The sequence below is a fragment of the Lonchura striata genome, chromosome 9 (genome assembly GCF_046129695.1).
Source record: "Lonchura striata isolate bLonStr1 chromosome 9, bLonStr1.mat, whole genome shotgun sequence".
Classification (NCBI taxonomy): Eukaryota; Metazoa; Chordata; class Aves; order Passeriformes; family Estrildidae; genus Lonchura; species Lonchura striata.
In genome coordinates, this window is record NC_134611.1 from 27563346 (window position 1) to 27580703 (window position 17358).

The 17358-nt window shown below is 46.7% G+C and overlaps 1 protein-coding gene across 1 annotated transcript in view; it reads left to right on the forward strand.

Moving 5' to 3' along the window:
• The window catches only part of LAMC1 (laminin subunit gamma 1), a 66267-nt gene that overhangs the window by 45898 nt on the left and 3011 nt on the right, over positions 1-17358 (forward strand). Inside the window, exons 5-27 of the mRNA XM_021525107.3 lie at positions 934-1122; positions 3072-3189; positions 3288-3386; positions 3491-3627; positions 4473-4595; positions 4683-4872; positions 5067-5179; positions 6473-6694; positions 6782-6970; positions 8297-8542; positions 8827-8980; positions 9415-9557; positions 10297-10475; positions 10626-10782; positions 13054-13259; positions 13653-13732; positions 14064-14201; positions 14390-14534; positions 14863-15012; positions 15400-15514; positions 15860-16059; positions 16278-16436; positions 16934-17033. Coding sequence (XP_021380782.2) covers positions 934-1122; positions 3072-3189; positions 3288-3386; positions 3491-3627; positions 4473-4595; positions 4683-4872; positions 5067-5179; positions 6473-6694; positions 6782-6970; positions 8297-8542; positions 8827-8980; positions 9415-9557; positions 10297-10475; positions 10626-10782; positions 13054-13259; positions 13653-13732; positions 14064-14201; positions 14390-14534; positions 14863-15012; positions 15400-15514; positions 15860-16059; positions 16278-16436; positions 16934-17033 — 3552 coding nt within the window. The remainder of the gene's footprint in view (positions 1-933; positions 1123-3071; positions 3190-3287; positions 3387-3490; positions 3628-4472; positions 4596-4682; positions 4873-5066; positions 5180-6472; positions 6695-6781; positions 6971-8296; positions 8543-8826; positions 8981-9414; positions 9558-10296; positions 10476-10625; positions 10783-13053; positions 13260-13652; positions 13733-14063; positions 14202-14389; positions 14535-14862; positions 15013-15399; positions 15515-15859; positions 16060-16277; positions 16437-16933; positions 17034-17358) is intronic.

The following is a 17358-nucleotide window of genomic DNA, read 5'->3' on the forward strand; positions in this document are numbered from 1 at the left end:
AAGTGCGGCTGCACCGGGACAGCCTGGCTGGGGCAGGGCCCTGCCTCTGCTGGAGCCAGGCTGGCCCTGCCTTCTTTTAACTTGTCTCAGTCACAGTTGGCCAGCCCCCAGCACAGTTCGTGGGACTGTTGGTCATTCCACTTCTACCTTGTGGGAGCTTTCTGGTAGAGCCAAAGGAATAGGCATCTCCTTTCTGGGGAAGGATGGGAACCACCCATCTTTCCTAAAGAAAGAGGTGGCCTGCAGAAATGTACAGGCTTGTACTTTGAGACCCATGGGAAAAAAAAAATCAGTTTACTATGCTGGAGTATAATTTGCCTTTCAAAAGCTCCTCATTTAGCATCAGCTGATTTTTGTGTTTGTGTTACTGGTTTTTACAGTTACTTTTTGATTATTTAATCTAATTTCTGGACTGCAAATGCAGGTCTCTGTCACAGAACACCAATTTGCTTGGTGTTTTGTCCCAGACCACAGCTCTTGGTAGTTTACTTTATGGGGAAGCTTTTTCAGACAGAAAAGTTTCCTTCCTGTCTGACCTCTGTGTGTCTAGATAGGTCCCAGCTGTTGGTGGCTTCCCTCAATGGGCTGGTGAAATTGGGATGTTCTGCTGTCTAGGGATTAGCAATCCAGGGGAGAAGCTCTCATTACAGCATGGAGTAGCCTCATGTTACCTTTTCATGCTTGTTTGGATGACAGGGATCGGTGGTGCTGTGTGGGAGGACAGTATTTTGGCTGCAAGTGGCAGCCTGATGTTGAAAGAAGTGGGGTAGAAAATGCTGATTTTCTTTTGGACATTGATGAGAATGGTCTCAAGTTTGTTTCAGATCTTGGAGTGTTTAAAAGCTCCTACCCCACCTCACAGAGCTGAACTGTGCAGGGTGGGTTTTGTGCTCTGGGGACGGGCTGGTCACTGACAGTGCCCTGTCTTTGCAGCGTGCGACTGCAACGGGCGGTCCCAGGAGTGCTACTTCGACCCCGAGCTGTACCGCGCCACGGGCCACGGCGGCCACTGCACGGCCTGTGCCGGCAACACCGACGGGCCCCGCTGCGAGCGCTGCCGGGACAGCTTCTACCGCCCGGCCAGCGAGCAGGGCTGCCTGCCCTGCAGCTGCAACCCAGTCGGTGAGCGCTGCTGCCAGCACGGCTGCTTGCAAGCTTCCACGCACCAAACCCACCTCTTCTGTCGGCCTGCAGCTCATTGCAAACTCTGGGGTAGAAAGAGGGAGGGGTTGTTTGGATTTCTTTTCTTTTTTCCATGTTTCTTGGGTTGTATTTTGGTTTAAGTTATCCTTGTATCTAAATGGAGTTAGGGTGGCAGGGGCAGATGGGTCACCTCTGCAGAACTTAGTCCTTTGAATGTATTCTGAAATAGATTTTTTTTTTCCACTGTGTATGTGTTACCCTGGATGCTCCCAGTACTAAAGAACTCATTTAAATTCTTAATAACCATGATGATGTGAGTGGGTATTTCTGGAAGTTGTTCATGCTGAGAAATTGTAGTGAACTTTAGCTGCTGCATCAGTTTCTCCTACTGAGTATCCAAGCGCTATAAATACAAACCAGTGAAACATTAAACACAAAAGGGGGTGGGGTGAGATAAAACAAAGTAAACTCAAAATATGTAATTAAACTTTTTTTAATAAACAGGGACAGGGTAATTCTGGCAGGAGAATAAATCTTTTGTCATGTAGAGAGCCACTTAACCTGTAAGGAGTGATCCTGTAACTACACCAGCCCACAGCAAGTAAGGTGGAAGGAAGGAAAAGGGTAACACATAGTAAGATATGATGTGAGGTTTCAAAAGAGTAGCTGGCATAAGTCATTGCTTGTAGCAAGCCCTAAAAGCAGCCAGGGAGAGGTCTGCCGGGGTGCATCTCCTATCTAATTTTGTCAAGGAGTCATTCAGTTGTGAAATTTTTGACCAATAAAGGCCCTTTCTTCTTCTGACTGCTTCCTGGATCCTTTTGTTAGACCATATTTTAAGAGGGATGTGGGTTGGTGTGAGCTGAGATGGTTGAAAGGATGCAGGGAAGTGACTTCTCAGATCTTTAAGGACAGCTTCCAAGGGCCTTTGTAGCTTAGCCATTAGCTTGTATGCAATGACGCACTGACACCCAGGGTGTTTTTGAATCTCCTGGATATGTTTGGATTGGTATTTTTTGTCAAGTACTCTTTTTTCCTAAATAATCCTAAGTGGGACTGCAAAGGGGATTTGAACTTTGGCTGTATATGGTAAAGGTTTAGTGAGTTCTTCTGTCCCGTCCAGCCTAATCATCTTATAACTCTTCACTTTGCCATAATCTTCTGGTGTGGATTGAAGTGGAAACAAGCAACTATTTCTGTATACTAAAGTATTTTTCTCCTGCTAGTTAACTCTTACAGTGCTGACAGCTCTGAGGCTGGTAGCTACATGGATGCTTGGGAGAAAGCATTTTATCCACTATGGATTAAAGAACCCTGCTGCTGTTTTTTGTGCAAGACCACTTGAATGGAGCAGTACTGAGGAAGACGTCCTTTCAAAAATGAGGGTTTTACTCATGAGTTTACTAGGATTCATAGTGGCACGTGCAGCCTTGTTCCAGAGAGGCAGTTTAGTCTTTAAATGCAACTTAGGAATCAAGGAAGGAAATTGGAGTGTGAAACGGAGAGGTCAGGGAAAGAAGAGATACTGATTAGGGGGAGCACAAGGGATTCAGGGAATAAAATCTTGGAAATTACATTTTGCAGAGTAAAACAGATGTGGAATTGGAGGCATGCAAATGTAGCACTGAGGATGAAGCAGAAAAAGGCAATTTGAAGTTAAAATTATATTTTATATATAAAAAGGTTGGTTAGTAAGAGTAAAAGGCTGAATATAGTTTGGGAAGACTAGATAACAGTTCATCTGTCTAGAGCTACCGGGGGGAGAATTTGTGTGAACTAGAGGCAGTCTTTAGGTAAGCTGTCACTCATCGACTTGAGGCTGTGCTTCCTGCTTTCTGCTTCCTTATTTCTTGGCTGTTTTGTAAAGTTTGAGTAGCTGATGGAGCCATATGTGTGTGCTGAGGTGCCTGTCCCTGCTGTCCCCACAGGCTCCCTCAGCAGGCAGTGTGACAGCTATGGCCAGTGCAGCTGCAAGCCTGGTGTGATGGGGGACAAGTGTGACCGGTGCCAGCCAGGGTTCCACTCCCTCTCTGAAGCTGGGTGCAGGTAAGGAGGATTGCAGGTCTCTAAAAGGAAAGCTAGGCTTTTTTTAAAGCTTTGTTTATGTGGCTCTTACTGAGCTAACCTCTCTCCTGACTGCCCAGGCCCTGTTCTTGCAATGCTGCTGGCAGCACAGGGGAGTGCAACGTCGAGACAGGGCGGTGTGCGTGCAAGGACAATGTGGAAGGATTCCACTGTGAGAGGTGAGTTTTTCTTCCCATGGCTTTGTTTCAAGAATGAAAAACATTTGAGCAAGGACCTGGGGTTAACATCAGGGAAATTAATTTTCTTTCCTCTGCATCTTCAGATGCAAACCTGGATTTTTCCATCTGGATTCCTCCAATCCAAGAGGCTGTACTCCCTGCTTCTGTTTTGGACACTCTTCAGTCTGCACCAGTGCTGCGGGCTACAGCATCTATAGCATCACCTCCAACTTTGAGTTTGGTAAAATTGAGCTTTCATTTGTATCTCAGGTTGGGTGGTAGACTCAAGTTGGAAGCTATTAAAAAAAACCCAACTCCTTCCTTTCTGTGCAAGACCACAAACCTTGGGCAGGCAGGTCTAGGATCCCTCTTTTGGAAGTGCGAAAGCTACCTGGAGCTTCCATGTCTGCAGCTTGTTTGTTCAGATGGGAAGGCAGGAATTCACAGCCCTGGCCTTGGGCACACACTTATTGTACAGTGTGCAGGTGCAAGTGGGAATTGCAAATAGAAACTTCTTCTATCCTGAGAGGTGTGCTGACAAAGCATAGTTTCCTCATTTCTAGAACCAAGTCAAGACTTTGTGATTGAGAGGATCAAAATCACTTTAGATTCGAGGTTTACATGGCTCTGAATAAAATGCACTTGTGTTTCCAATGAGTCTAAGCCCAGGAAAAAGCTGTTTCTTTCATGCAGTATGTTTCATGTGTATGCATGTTTTCATGCTGCGTAGTCAGAAAATAACATCTTTTTAATTAAAATTCCACTGGAGAACGGTTCCTACAAAGGCTGCAGCTCTCAACAAATTGTAGGGGCCTGCAGGTTTTTCTAGCTTTGCTTAAGCTCTTTAGAAAAGAAGGTTTTGGACGAGTAGTCATCAGAGGGTTCAGAGTTCAGAGGTTTCAAGTCAGCACTTGAGTCAGAGGCTTAACTGTAAAGATGGTGTTTACTGTTTAAATTCCTCTGCATAGCTACTTTCTGCAGCCTGCCAGTGCCTTCACAGGCAGTTAGATTAACTATGTGACATGAGAAGTGTGTGCAGATCTCTGTCTTCCAAGGGTGTTCATTCTTGCCCATCTGATTCTTCAGGAGAGGATGAGTGGCGTGCTGAGCAGCGTGATGGCTCAGAAGTCTTGCTGCAGTGGAGTGCTGAGACCCAGGACATCTCTGTTATCTCAGACACCTACTTCCCCATGTACTTCGTTGCACCACGTAGGTCATTCTAAAAGCATGGCTTTCTGTGCTGCTTGTGCCCTTTGTTTTCTGTCCCCTAACTGTAAGGATTTCTTCCCCTTTCAGGCAAGTTCTTGGGCAACCAGGTTTTGAGTTATGGGCAAAACCTGACCTTTTCCTTCCGTGTGGACAGGCGAGACACGCGCCTCTCTGCAGAGGACCTGGTGCTGGAGGGGGCTGGGCTGAGAGTGTCGGTGCCTCTCATTGCCCAGGGCAACTCCTACCCCAGTGAGAATGTGCAGACCTACACCTTCAGGTACAGTGGGAGCAGCTCTCACCTGGCCTGGGCTGCCTTTGGCCTCTGAGCTCTTGAGAAAACAGAGGTCATTAGGTTTAAACTTGCGTGGGTGATGTTGCAATAGCACGGTGCTGTTGCAAAGGGAACTTTTGAGAGGGTGCAGCTGTTAGCAGCTGAAAGCTGTGCTGATGATGCCTGGCTCTTCTCCCCAGGCTCCATGAGGCTGCAGATTACCCGTGGAGGCCTACTCTTACAGCGTTTGAATTCCAAAAGCTTCTCCACAACTTGACTTCCGTCAAGATCCGTGGGACATACAGTGAGAGAAGTAAGTCACTGAGCAGAACGTCACAGAAGAGGGGGAAAACTCATTTGTTTAGTGCTTGGGTTGCTTCATTGTAGGGCCCAGCCATAAACAGCTGTGGCAGTTTATTTGGCAAAGCTTCTGCCAATGGCTTTTCACCTGACTTTCCTGTGTAGCGTCTTCTGCCAGGCCTCCAGAAGAGGATATGGGAAAGAAAAGTGTTGTCTTTGAATGTCTGGAAGCTGAACACGTACTGACTGCTAATTCCTTGCTCTAGACATGGGAATTTTTCTTTGTTTAATAGCCACTATCCTCCAGTTGGTAAAAATACAGTACAGTACAGAGTACTCAAGGAAGGTGTAGGAAGTTTACAACACTTGGCTTTAAGTTTTGCTACGCTGGAAATGGTTACATCCCCCTCTTTCTGGATCTTGCCTTGACACGACAAATAGGAAGGACAAGGTCTAAAGTGCTGCCTGTGCAAGACCTGAGTGAAAGTTACTCATAATGAAGATTTATAAAAATGGACATGAATTAGAAGCGAAAGTAGATCCTTAGGTGTTGCTGTGTGATGAAAATTTTTTGCAGAAAGATGCAAAGGATGAATTTGCATTTGGTAAAGGTGGGAAAACTGCAAGTGTTTTCAGAGGGGTGGCCCATAATGAGGACTGTGGGGTTGTGAAATGGAGGGGGAGAAAACTATCCCTGAGTGCTGTAGTCACTGCTAATATGTAGGAGTTGAGGCTCTGCTCAGTGCACTGGAGCTGCTGCAGTAGTACAGACACAGTGGTATAAGTTAAAAGTCAGCTATGTTGTGTCTGAGCTCTGTTTTGCTCCAGGGAAGGGGCTGGGAGTAGAGGAGGGAAGTGCTGAAATGCCAGAGGAAGGAATGGCTTGAGAGAAATAGTTGAAGAGTTTATCCTGAGGTGTGGTTTGCAGATGGTGTATTAAGTTTGCTAAAGACATGGTCTGTTCTGTCTTGAAAGTCAGGAATTGGTTGTGGTATTTGATTTGGAAATGGAAACCATACACATGTGAAATATAACTTAATTTTAATCGGCTGTGCTTGCTCAGCTGCTGTTCTCAGAATCTCCTCTATATTGTTATTCTCAGCTTTCCTACCCTGCATGTTCCCTTGGTGAGCTCTAGTGCATTTTTGCTTGTCTCTCTAAACCTTCCTGGAGGGTTTTGCGTCTTGATTCATCTTACCAACTGCAAGCACCCCCTGTCTGCCCCTCGTACTGTTCAGCTGTGTCTGGGGAAGCAGTGATGATAGCCTGTGTGGTTACAAAGGGTTTGCCCCTTGGTGCTTTCTAGGTGCCGGCCACCTGGACGATGTCACCATCACGAGTGCTCGCCCCGGACCCGGCGTGCCTGTGGCCTGGGTGGAGAGCTGCTCATGTCCCGTGGGATACGAGGGGCAGTTCTGTGAGCGCTGCACCTCTGGGTACCGCCGGGAGACCCCAGGCCTCGGGCCCTACAGCCCCTGCGTGCCCTGCGCGTGCAACGGGCACAGCGAGACCTGCGATCCCGAGACGGGTAAGAGCAAGCAGGGAGCAGCAGGAGGGTGGTTCTTCTTTTCTGGATTGGGCAGTGAAGCAAAACTCACATCCCTCTCTATTGCAGGCATGTGCAATTGCAGGGATAACACGGCAGGGATGCACTGTGAGAAGTGCAGCGATGGGTATTACGGCGATGCCACGGCCGGCACAGCCTCGGACTGCCAGCCCTGCCCGTGCCCAGGCACCTCGAGCTGTGCCATTGTGCCCCGCACCAAGGAGGTCGTGTGCACCAGCTGCCAGGCTGGCACTACAGGTGTGTTCCTACACAAAGCATCTTTTTCTACATCCACATGATTGTGGAAATGTGTCTCCTGATCCACAGTGAGTAGCTCTAAAAGCTGCTGCATCTTCTGGTTCAAATTCTTCTTCCTTCCTCAGCCCTGTTTTCTGTCCTGTGTGAGGCTTGGGGCTTCACATGTTTTCATGCCTATTTCTTGAGGACAAAAGGCTTTATCTGCAAAGTTTTACCATTTCTGTGCTGTGTAGGAGAGCTGTGCTGCCTTCCAATAGAGCTCTGATGATGGCATGGTGTTGGGCGGAAAATAGATTTAAAAGAGCCAGGAAGGCAGGTCAGACTGAAATAAAATTAGAAGGTGTAGTTTGCCAGCAAGTGAGGCACTGCAGGATGCTTCCTAGGAAGAGCAGGAAGGCTACAGTGACTCATGAGCGCTGCCCAAAAAACCAGAAGATCAAACCTAGTGTCCAGTAATTTTGAGGAGAAATATGTGAACAGATACTGATCTTTTTTTCTTAGCAATAAGCTGTGTAGTCCAAGCATGTAGCTGAGTTGTTAAGCAGAAATTTTTGTTCTGCCTGCAAGCAGCAAGGAAGCCATAGGATGACTGGCAGCCCTCATGCTTCTCTGCTGATTTCATGCTTGGCATGACAGAGTCCAAAGTACAGAATACCTATAAATTCTTGAGTGCTTAGGAAACTCTCTGACCAGGCGATAAGCATTTCATGGGGGTTCCTGTGGGTGCCACTGCATTGTGAACCAAAGCAGACCAGGCCCCAGGTGCCCTTCAGCTCAGGTGTCTGTAGCAGCTGATCTTTCTTGTAGCTAATTGCTGAAGAGTTTCTCCTGTCTCATGCCACCTTCTTGGGATGTGAGGAAAAAAGGGGTTGGTTTGTGCAAGAACTGCTTAAGAAATGGAACTCATAATTGGCTGGGGAGGTCAGATCTGCAATAAGTATAGGAAGCTGCTGAATCAAATAATTCAGTGGCTGCCTGTGGAGGTTTGGCAGGTCTCATTGGCAGAGGAGTTTCCTGGAGCAGTGATGCCCCACGGAACTCTACCTCTTGGGATTCTTAAATTAACAACAAATTGCAGCAAATAGGTTTGGCTTAAAGGGATAGGAGGGGAAGGAAGAATGGAAATAATTCATACTGCAAAGTTCCAGTGAAAGATCAGCTTGAATTTAGAGATGAGGAGCGATTTGTGTCTGGCCCTAACAACAGAAGGATGAAAGGGAAGAAGCTGAAGAGTTTACTTTTAAAGAAGGGACTGCAAAGGGGATCTATGTGAGATGGCAGCAAAGAGCTTTCTGCTGCAGCACCCATGTCTGTGTTGTGTCCCAGGCAAGAGGTGTGAGCTGTGTGATGATGCCTATTTCGGAGACCCACTGGGCAGAAATGGTGCCGTGAGGCCCTGCCGCCTGTGCCAGTGCAACAACAACATCGACCCCAATGCCGTGGGCAACTGCGACCGCCAGACCGGCGAGTGCCTCAAGTGCATCTACAACACCGCCGGCTTCTACTGTGACCGCTGCAAGGATGGCTTCTTCGGGAACCCCCTGGCCTCTGACCCTGCTGACAAGTGCAGAGGTGAGACTTGCTTCTTGTTGCCTTTAAAAATGGTTTTGTCCCCAGGAGCTGCTGGCAGGCTGTCACTTGTGCCCATCAATGTGCGGCTTTACCCTAATTTGGTTGTTTGAGCTTGCTAAAATCCTTGTGTTTGTGGGCACTAAGTGCTATCAAAGCAAAAGCATTGTATGATGCAGGGGCTGGGTGGCCATGTGGTTTGGATTTAGGCCCATTAGGGTAAGTACCAACACCACAAGGGATTTCTAACTTTGTGCTTCTTTCTCCATACCTTTTTATTTTTGCAGCTTGTCACTGCAATCCCTACGGCACAGTGAATCAGCAGACGATCTGCAATCAAGTGACTGGGCAGTGTGAGTGCTTGCCTCACGTCACTGGGAGGGACTGCAGTGCCTGTGAGCCTGGATTCTTCAACCTCCAGAGTGGACGTGGCTGTGAGAGGTGAGGTTTGGCGTGGCTTGGGGCAGAGACCCTGGTGTTGGAGGGTCTGTGCTTACATTGTGCAGGAATGTGATGTTTGTCACAAGTAACAGGTGTGCTTCTGCTGCTGTGGGTGGGGAAGAGCAGTGTCCAAGGAGCAGCTACTAAGGCTGTACAAAAAGCCTGACTTATAAATAGCTTTATAAAGAGCTCTAAATCTTAAATAGAAAATTGCCACATGACTTCATGATTGTAGCAGGGGCTCTTGGGTTCTTTTTTTAGTGCAGGCAGCAAGTGACCTTGCATAGTTGAAAAGCTCCATGCCTCGCCTGCTGCATCTTCACCGCAAGAAAAGCGGCTTTTGGCAAATGCAAATGTTGGGCTGTGCACTTCAGGGAGGCACTTGGCCCCATGTCCCTTCTGTGTCACATCTGACGTGTGCCTGCCTCCCCCAGGTGCAACTGCCACGCGCTGGGCTCCACCAGCGGGCAGTGTGACATCCGGACGGGGCAGTGCGAGTGCCAGCCAGGCGTCACCGGCCTGCGCTGTGACAGCTGTGAGAGCAACCACTTCGGCTTCGGCTCTGAAGGCTGCAAACGTAAGTCTGAGGGGTCAGAGCAAGGCAGATGGGAAGGATGCTGCCCACCCAGCCCTGCCTTTGCTTTCTTTCTGCCTCTGGGAAGGTATTTTGTCACCTTGCTCCTCATCACAGCAGAAGGTGGCACTTTTATGTCCACACTGTGCATGACGAAATTTGATTTCTGTACTACAGCTTATCCCCTTCTTCTTTTGTTACCTTTTTCTTGTCCAGCTTACTAGATATCCAACTTAGTAGATAAGTTGGTGTAAATATATTCTTTGCATCTTGGTGCATCTTCTCCTTGGTGTAAATATATTCTCTGCATCTTGGCCTCCAACAGCCCTGTTTCCTATTGTGTTCCTGCACAGTTACTCTGCAGGTGGCCTCAGTATCCAGGCTCTGTCTTGAGGAGCAGCTGATCTTGTAAACATGATTGCAAAACAAGTTGATCCAAAATTTCCTCATTGATATCCCTGTCTGTAAAGAGCAGCAAAACTATAACCAGCAGTTGGTTACAATGCAGTGGAGTAGAATGATGGTTTGTGGGAGAGGTAATAGCAGCACTGAACACACACAGTGAATGTTGGATCCTGCTTGTGAGTAGAGGCACTGCGATCAGGAGGGAGGTCCAGCTGCGGGTTTGTGCCCCCATAGCTCTTGCAGATGTTTTAGGGTATTAAGCCTTTCCTCTCATCTTGTGAGTTTTAGGGTATTTCTGCCTCTTGTGCAGTCTGACTGAGGTTTAACTCCCCTGCAGCCTGCGACTGTGATCCTGAGGGCTCGCGGTCCCTGCAGTGCCGGGAGAATGGTCACTGTGAGTGCAAGGAGGGCTTCGTGGGGAGCCGCTGCAACCAGTGTGAGGAGAACTATTTCTACAACCGCTCGTGGCCAGGCTGCCAGGAGTGTCCAGCCTGTTACAGACTGGTGAAAGATAAGGTAAGGACACAGTCACTGACTGCTGTTGGTACCACTGGAGATGGTGACACTTGTGCAGCATTCCAGCCCATGGCTGTTGGTGTTTGCTGAAAGCAGAGTGGCTCAAGGTGCTTTGCTGTGTCATAGCTGTGCTCTGTCCCTCTCATGTAGGTGGCAGAGCAACGTCAAAGGCTTCAGGAGTTGGAAAATCTTATAGCAAATCTGGGTACCAGAGAAGAAACTGTAACTGATGAAGCCTTCGAAGAGCGGTTGAAGCAGGCAGAGAGAGAAGTTACAGAGCTGCTTCATGAAGCACAAAAGAGCAAAGGTGAGTTGACCTGATCAGACATGGACCAACTAAATGAGTTCTTTGTCTGATGTTCCTGTTCCTTTGGAGACAGCATGTTTTATTTCAAGCCAGTTCTGTGATCCAGGATTGACAGCAATTTCAGGCAGCACTGTGTCAGTGAATGTTACTATCATAACAGCAGTGGCTGTGCTTTTATCCATGCTTTTTGCTGTTGTACATGGAAGTAAAAATCTGTTTCTATCTCTGTATGGATGGAAATGTTTTATGTATTACTCTCTTCTCTTGATGCAAAGGCTTGTTACACAAGCAGAAAACTTTTTAGTATACTTATTATGCTTTAAATTTGCTCCAACATCTTGGGATCAAATAGTTCTTGTTCTGATCATCAGCAATCAGAATGGAGGCTTCAAAAGCCTGATGGCAAACTTAATTATCCCACCATAAAGTGTAGGATATTCTGAAGAATGCTGTTTTTCCTGTTAAACTTGGTTTAAAATTGATTCTTCTGTTGTCACCACTACCGTGGGATGTCTGTGAGCAGGATGTTTGTCATGTTTGTGACAGTGGTTCGTCCTTAGGGCCTCTTTAATATATAAGATGATGTGTGTTTTGGAAAAGAGAATCCTGAAGAAGACTATTGACATTGCAGTAAAAGATGTTCCCCTGGGAGCTGGTTCAGTGATTTCAGACCATTTTGGGAAAATTTGTTCCCTTTGTGTGAAGCTGGGAAAAAGCTAACACACATCCAGTGCTGGCATTTGCTTGGGAAGATTCCTGTCAGTGAGAATGGTTACTTTAGCTTTTCTCAGCTTTAGCTGAGGTAGATTTATGCTGCCTGCTTGGCATCAATGCCTAGATGATAGTCCCACATAAGGGGGTAGCAGGGTGGGGATTGGAGAAAGATGAGGGAATGGATTTGGTTTTGTGGTGGAATTTTTGATTGGGCTTTCTGTCTTGGAATCATAGAATCATTTATTTGGAAAGACCCTTAAGATCAAGTCCAACTGTTCCCTGCCCCCCAGCACTGCCAAGGCCACCACTAACCCATGTTCCCAATTGCCACATCCACCCCGCTTTTAAATCCCTCCAGGCATGGTGATTCCAGCATTTTCCTGGACAGCCCTTTAAATGAAGAAATTTTTCTTGCTATCCAACCAAAACCTCCCCAGGCACAGCTTGAAGCTGTTTCCTCTCATCTTGTCCCTGTTCCTTGGGAGCAGAGTCTGACTCCCTTGGGTGCACCCTCCTGTCAGGGGGTTGTGGATAGACAAATCCTCCCTGAGCCCTCTTTTCTCCAGGCTGAGCCCCTTTCCAGCTCCTTCAGCTGCTCCTCATGAGACTTGTACTCCAAACCCTTCCCCAGCTCCAGGTTCTTCTCTTACTAAGAGGGCAAAGTAAATGCAACAAAAACTACCCTTTCAAAAATCTGTGCACACCTGAAGAAGTTTTCTGTTTTTCTGTGGTAGTATGTTTTTGAAATGTGTCAAAAACATTCATGTTCAACCAATACATCAATTTGACCAATCTTAGTCTTGATTAAGTTCTGTGGGCTTCTGCTTGCACTTTAATTCTTGGTAACACTCTCAGCTTTTCAAAAGTAACTGCCTTGGTTGTGAGGCACATACCTGTGCTGTGATGCCCCCATTATTAAGATGCTGTTGTGGGAAGTTACCTGGTGATCCAAAAATTTGGTGAAGTGTAGTTGCCTTTTAAGACCTGCATATGTGAAAACCAAGGCTCTATCCTGCCAGTTTTTGTCAGCTCTTTGGTTTGGTGAGAGTTTGGAGTGGGTTTGCTATTCCACACAGCTCCTGGCTGCTCCATATGGAGCTCCTTAAGTCTTCTTTCAGAGTAGGCATTGTTACCCTGAGTGTGGAAGAATGTACATCTGCACTATTCATCCATCTCTGCTTAATTTCTAGGAGATAAGCTAAAGAGAATTCACAAAACAGACATTTCATACCTATTGAGGAACAGCTCTGTTGTCATTTTAAGTCAATGAGAGAGGTAAAACATGATTCTGAACACAATATGTCCCATCAAAGTCAGTTCCAGCACCCAGTGAGGTTGTCTTATGAGCAGTTAATGGCTTTTCATTTCTCCTGTTTGGTGCACATTCTGATTATGACTTTGATCTCAAGCTAAGTGACTTGTGAAATGCCTTTGCCTGGTTGCCTTCCAGTAGGGGATTAACCTACCAACATGGTGCCTGCCATGGTAAGCTGCTGCTCCAGCTTCTCTTCCTGCTCTAATTAATTTTGCTTCCTCTCTTTTTTGTCCTTGTTTCAGACGTAGATCAGGGCCTCATGGATCGTCTCAAAGACATCAACAGCACCTTAGTGAGTCAGCTTAACAGGCTGAGGAGCATCCAGGGCACAGTGCAGGACACGGAGAGCCTGGCGGAGCAGGCCCGGGTGCGGGTGGAGGACACGGAGGACCTGATCAGCATGGCTTCTGACATGCTGGAGAAGGCCAAGATGGCAGCTGACAACGTGGTGAGTGTGCTGCTGACATCCCACACGGCTGGGGAGGCTGAGGGCCTTTCTTTCTGCGCCTCTGATGTGTTTCTCCACTTGCTCTCTCCCTCAAACAGCAAATTTGCATCAAGATCATGGGAAATCAGTGAAGTTCACCACTGTCAGTCACAGATAGTATCTTAGCCCAGACCAACATAAAAGTCTTAAATAGATATTAGCACAGTTGTTTTTCAAGGGATAACCAGTGGTGGAAACTGCATGGACTTAAGAAAAACATGCGGGGAAGTGAGAAGTAGATTAGACACATCTTTAAGCATTAAGATCATGACAATAAATATTTAAAGCAAATATGAATAAAAGATGAAAAAAGAGCTTTAAAGGATGTTTTTCCCCTTTCTTTTTCTTTTCCAGTCCATTACACCTCCAGAGCAAAGCGGGGACCCCAACAACATGACTCTGTTGGCAGAAGAGGCCCGTAAGCTGGCAGAAAGGTAGGCTGTGGCAGGGCACACTCATCGTGGCCTATGTCAGGGCCCTGCTTTGCTCTACAAGGGGGAAGCAGAATTTCATTTGCTGGCTAGGAAACACACACACCCTTTGCTGCTTAAGGGACTGGTGCTGTGGGATGATGGCTGTGTAGCACTGAGGACAAACACTGCTCATGTGGATGACAGACATGGAAACCATCTTCCATTACAAATCTTTCAGCATCTCCCATATGTAAATCTGGGGAGAGAAGGAGAAGAGAGAATATAATCAAGAACTAAGGATAAAAACTACTGGCTGACAAATGTAATGGCATTATTTTTCTTTTGCCATCAGGCATAAAAAGGAAGCTGATGAGATTGTTCGCACAGCCAAGGCTGCAAATGATACTTCCACGGAAGCGTATCAGCTGCTGCTGAAGACGCTGGCTGGAGAAAACCAAACTGCAATTGATATTGATGAGCTCAATCAGAAGTGAGTCAGTAACAGAAATTTGTTTTTATTTCCTGACCTCAGAGCAGTGCTTAAAACTAAGACAACCCTCCGTATGCTTTGAATTTTGTGGGAGGTGATTTTTGATTTCTGAGTCTCTCCACTCTCTTACTAAAGTTCAGTTCTACAAAAAATATTGTTACATAACTGGATCCTTGGGAATTTTTTAGGTACAATCAAGCAAGGAATATTTCTCGAGACCTAGAGAAACAGGCCAACAAGGTGCTTGCGGAGGCAGAGGAAGCTGGAAACAGAGCCCTGCAGATATATGCTAATCTCACCAGCCTGCCTACTGTGGATTCCACAGGGCTAGAGGTACATGTGGGCACCATCATGTGCATTATACTAGGTTGCTGGCATACCTTACATGTGCTCTGCTAATGTTCTCTGCATAAGAACGCTCTGTGGGTTTTTTGTCCATCTAAGCATAATCCAGCTTTTACGCAATTGCAACATTTATGCAGGAGATGTAAATGCAGAAAACCACCTACATGAACCCCAGCTCCTCCAGTTTATGAAGGACACAAATCTGAGTGAAATGTTTGCCAGACGTCTTGGCTTGAATGTAGAAGTGGAAAAAATTACCACCTGTTCAGGAATTCTTTAACATTCAGGAATCTCTGTGTGTTATTTCCACCTGCAGAATAAAGCAAATAAGATCAAGAAGGAAGCAGAGGAGCTGGATCAACTAATTGCCAGGAAGCTAAAGGATTATGAGGACTTGAGAGAAGATATGAAAGGAAAGGAGCTAGAAGTAAAGAACCTCTTGGAGAAAGGGAAGACAGAACAGCAGGTCAGTTCCACTTTCTGCAGGCTTTTGTTCCCTGGGAAAAAAAAACCAAGGAAGACAAGTAACTGGCCAGATGCAAATTATTTCATCTGAGTCTTAGTGTTGTTTATTGATTATAAGAATGCTGAAGAATGGCCCCAAAAAAGAGATGCAGAAAGAGGTTAAATGCAATGGCTTTGAGGTTGTATGGGAAAATAGGAGATATTTGCCAGATGTGGTGTCAACTTTGTACTCAGAACCATATTTCCGAAGTACATACACTCATCTGGTCTCAGAGCACTGCTGTTCTGGATGGCATTGTTGTTTGAGGCTTAACAGTGCTTTTTCATGCACTTAGACAATTGTCCTTCAGAAAGTGGGAATACATTGATACATGTCATATCTCCTCAGACTGCAGACCAGCTGTTGGCTCGAGCAGATGCAGCAAAAGCCCTGGCTGAAGAAGCTGCTCGGAAGAGCAGTGGCACACTACAAGAGGCCAATACCATTCTCAGGAACCTGAAAGGTAAAGAGGAAGCACTTGGAGTGAATCCTTCAATTCCAGTGTGACAAGTCACTTGGCAGTAGGATATTTTGGTTAAAGAGGCCCTACTGTTGCCTTTATCTGAGTGTTGGGTGTGTTCTTTTGGCTTGTTTGTCTTTAAAGAAAAAGTATAAGCTTTTTCAGGGACCAGAAATTTCCTTTTAACTTTCTTATTTAGCATCAGAAGATGTGCAATAGGGAGAGCTGATGCCAGTTTGCTCTTCATCCCTCTAATGTCAGGGCAGCAAAGCCTTGGGTAGCTTGGTCAAAGGAGCATCCCAAGGCTCTTCTGGAGCATGTGATAAGGATCTGCTTTGCCCCCCTTAGACTTTGACAGGCGGGTGAACGATAACAAGACAGCGGCCGAGGAGGCACTGAAGAAGATCCCTGCCATCAGCCAGACCATTGCAGAGGCCAACAACAAGACTCACCAGGCAGAGCTGGCACTGGGCAATGCTGCTGCTGATGCCCGTGAGGCCAAGGCCAGAGCAGATGATGCTGAGAAGATTGCCAGCTCTGTTCAGAAGGTGGGTCTGCTGCAGCTCGCCCCCACTGAGACCCTGCTGTGTGATTGCATGAACTCCTCTTGCAGTGGTTCCTGGTGAGCCCCGTGTGCTCTCTGCTGTATTCCCCACTGCAAATGCAAAATATGGCAAGATAGGAAATCAGTGCATTTTTATGAGAAGGATTGAAGGAAGTTCTGCACCTTCACATTTTTCCATCCTCTCCCACCTGTTGGCTGCAGAGTGCTGCTGCTACCAGAGCCGAAGCCGACAAGACCTTTGCTGATGTGACAGGACTGGCCAGGGAAGTGGATGACATGATGAAGCAGCTGCAGGATGCAGAAAAGGAGCTGAAGCGGAAGCAGGCCGATGCTGAGCAGGATATGAAGATGGCAAACGAGGTAAGTGCTGCTGTCAGGTGACAGCAGTGGCAAGGAGCTGCCTTCTCCCTGCTGTCCTGGCAATGAAGGCATTCCTCCTGCTCTCCTCTTGCAAAGACAACACTGGGTCCAGCCAGTATTCTGACTCTTCCAATCTTTAAGTGGGACTGAAAAGGAGACAAGTTCTGGTGCGTTAGCATAGGCTTCCTGCTGAAATTTGAGAGCTTCTTTTCCTTTTATTATAGCTAAAACCTGACTGTATAGCCCTATTGATTCCATCCTGCCCTTTACTGTAAAATCATGCTCAGTTTTCAGGGATCCTCATCCTGAAATACTCAGAAAACTGATTGCTTGAAGATTGTCAGTCTTCTCCCCAGCTCTGTGATAAAGATCTTTGTGCAGGATTATTACCCTGGGATGAGAAGGCAGTGATGTGGTGACTGAGGGCAGAGGAGAAGCCACAGTTTTGTAATCCCTACACCTTTTATGTGCTCTCTTTTTTTTTTTATATCCTACAGGCCTCACAGGCTGCCCAGGAGGCAGAAGACAATGCAAGAAAAGCTAAGAACTCTGTGAACAGCCTGCTCACTGTCATTAATGACCTGTTGGATCAGCTAGGTAGGACTGTCTTTAATGTGCTCTATGCCTTTGAGTGTTTGCCTGATGTGTGCTGGCTTTCCTGCCAATATTGTTTGAGAAACTAGATTGAAAATAGGATTTGCGTGGTTTTGGCAAGGACTTGGGGTTTTTTTCTTTCCTGAGTAGCCTCAGAGCTTGTTCAGCAGTGGTCTGTGTTGGTTTTCAGCAAACTGAAGACTTCTAGAAGCAGTGGAGATGTCTCCCATGTGGTTGGTCCTGTTTCAGACGCTAGAGGTGGCCTGATGGAGGTCTGCTGTGGGCTCAGCTGTGTGAGCACCCACCGTGTCAAAGGGGTTTTAATGCA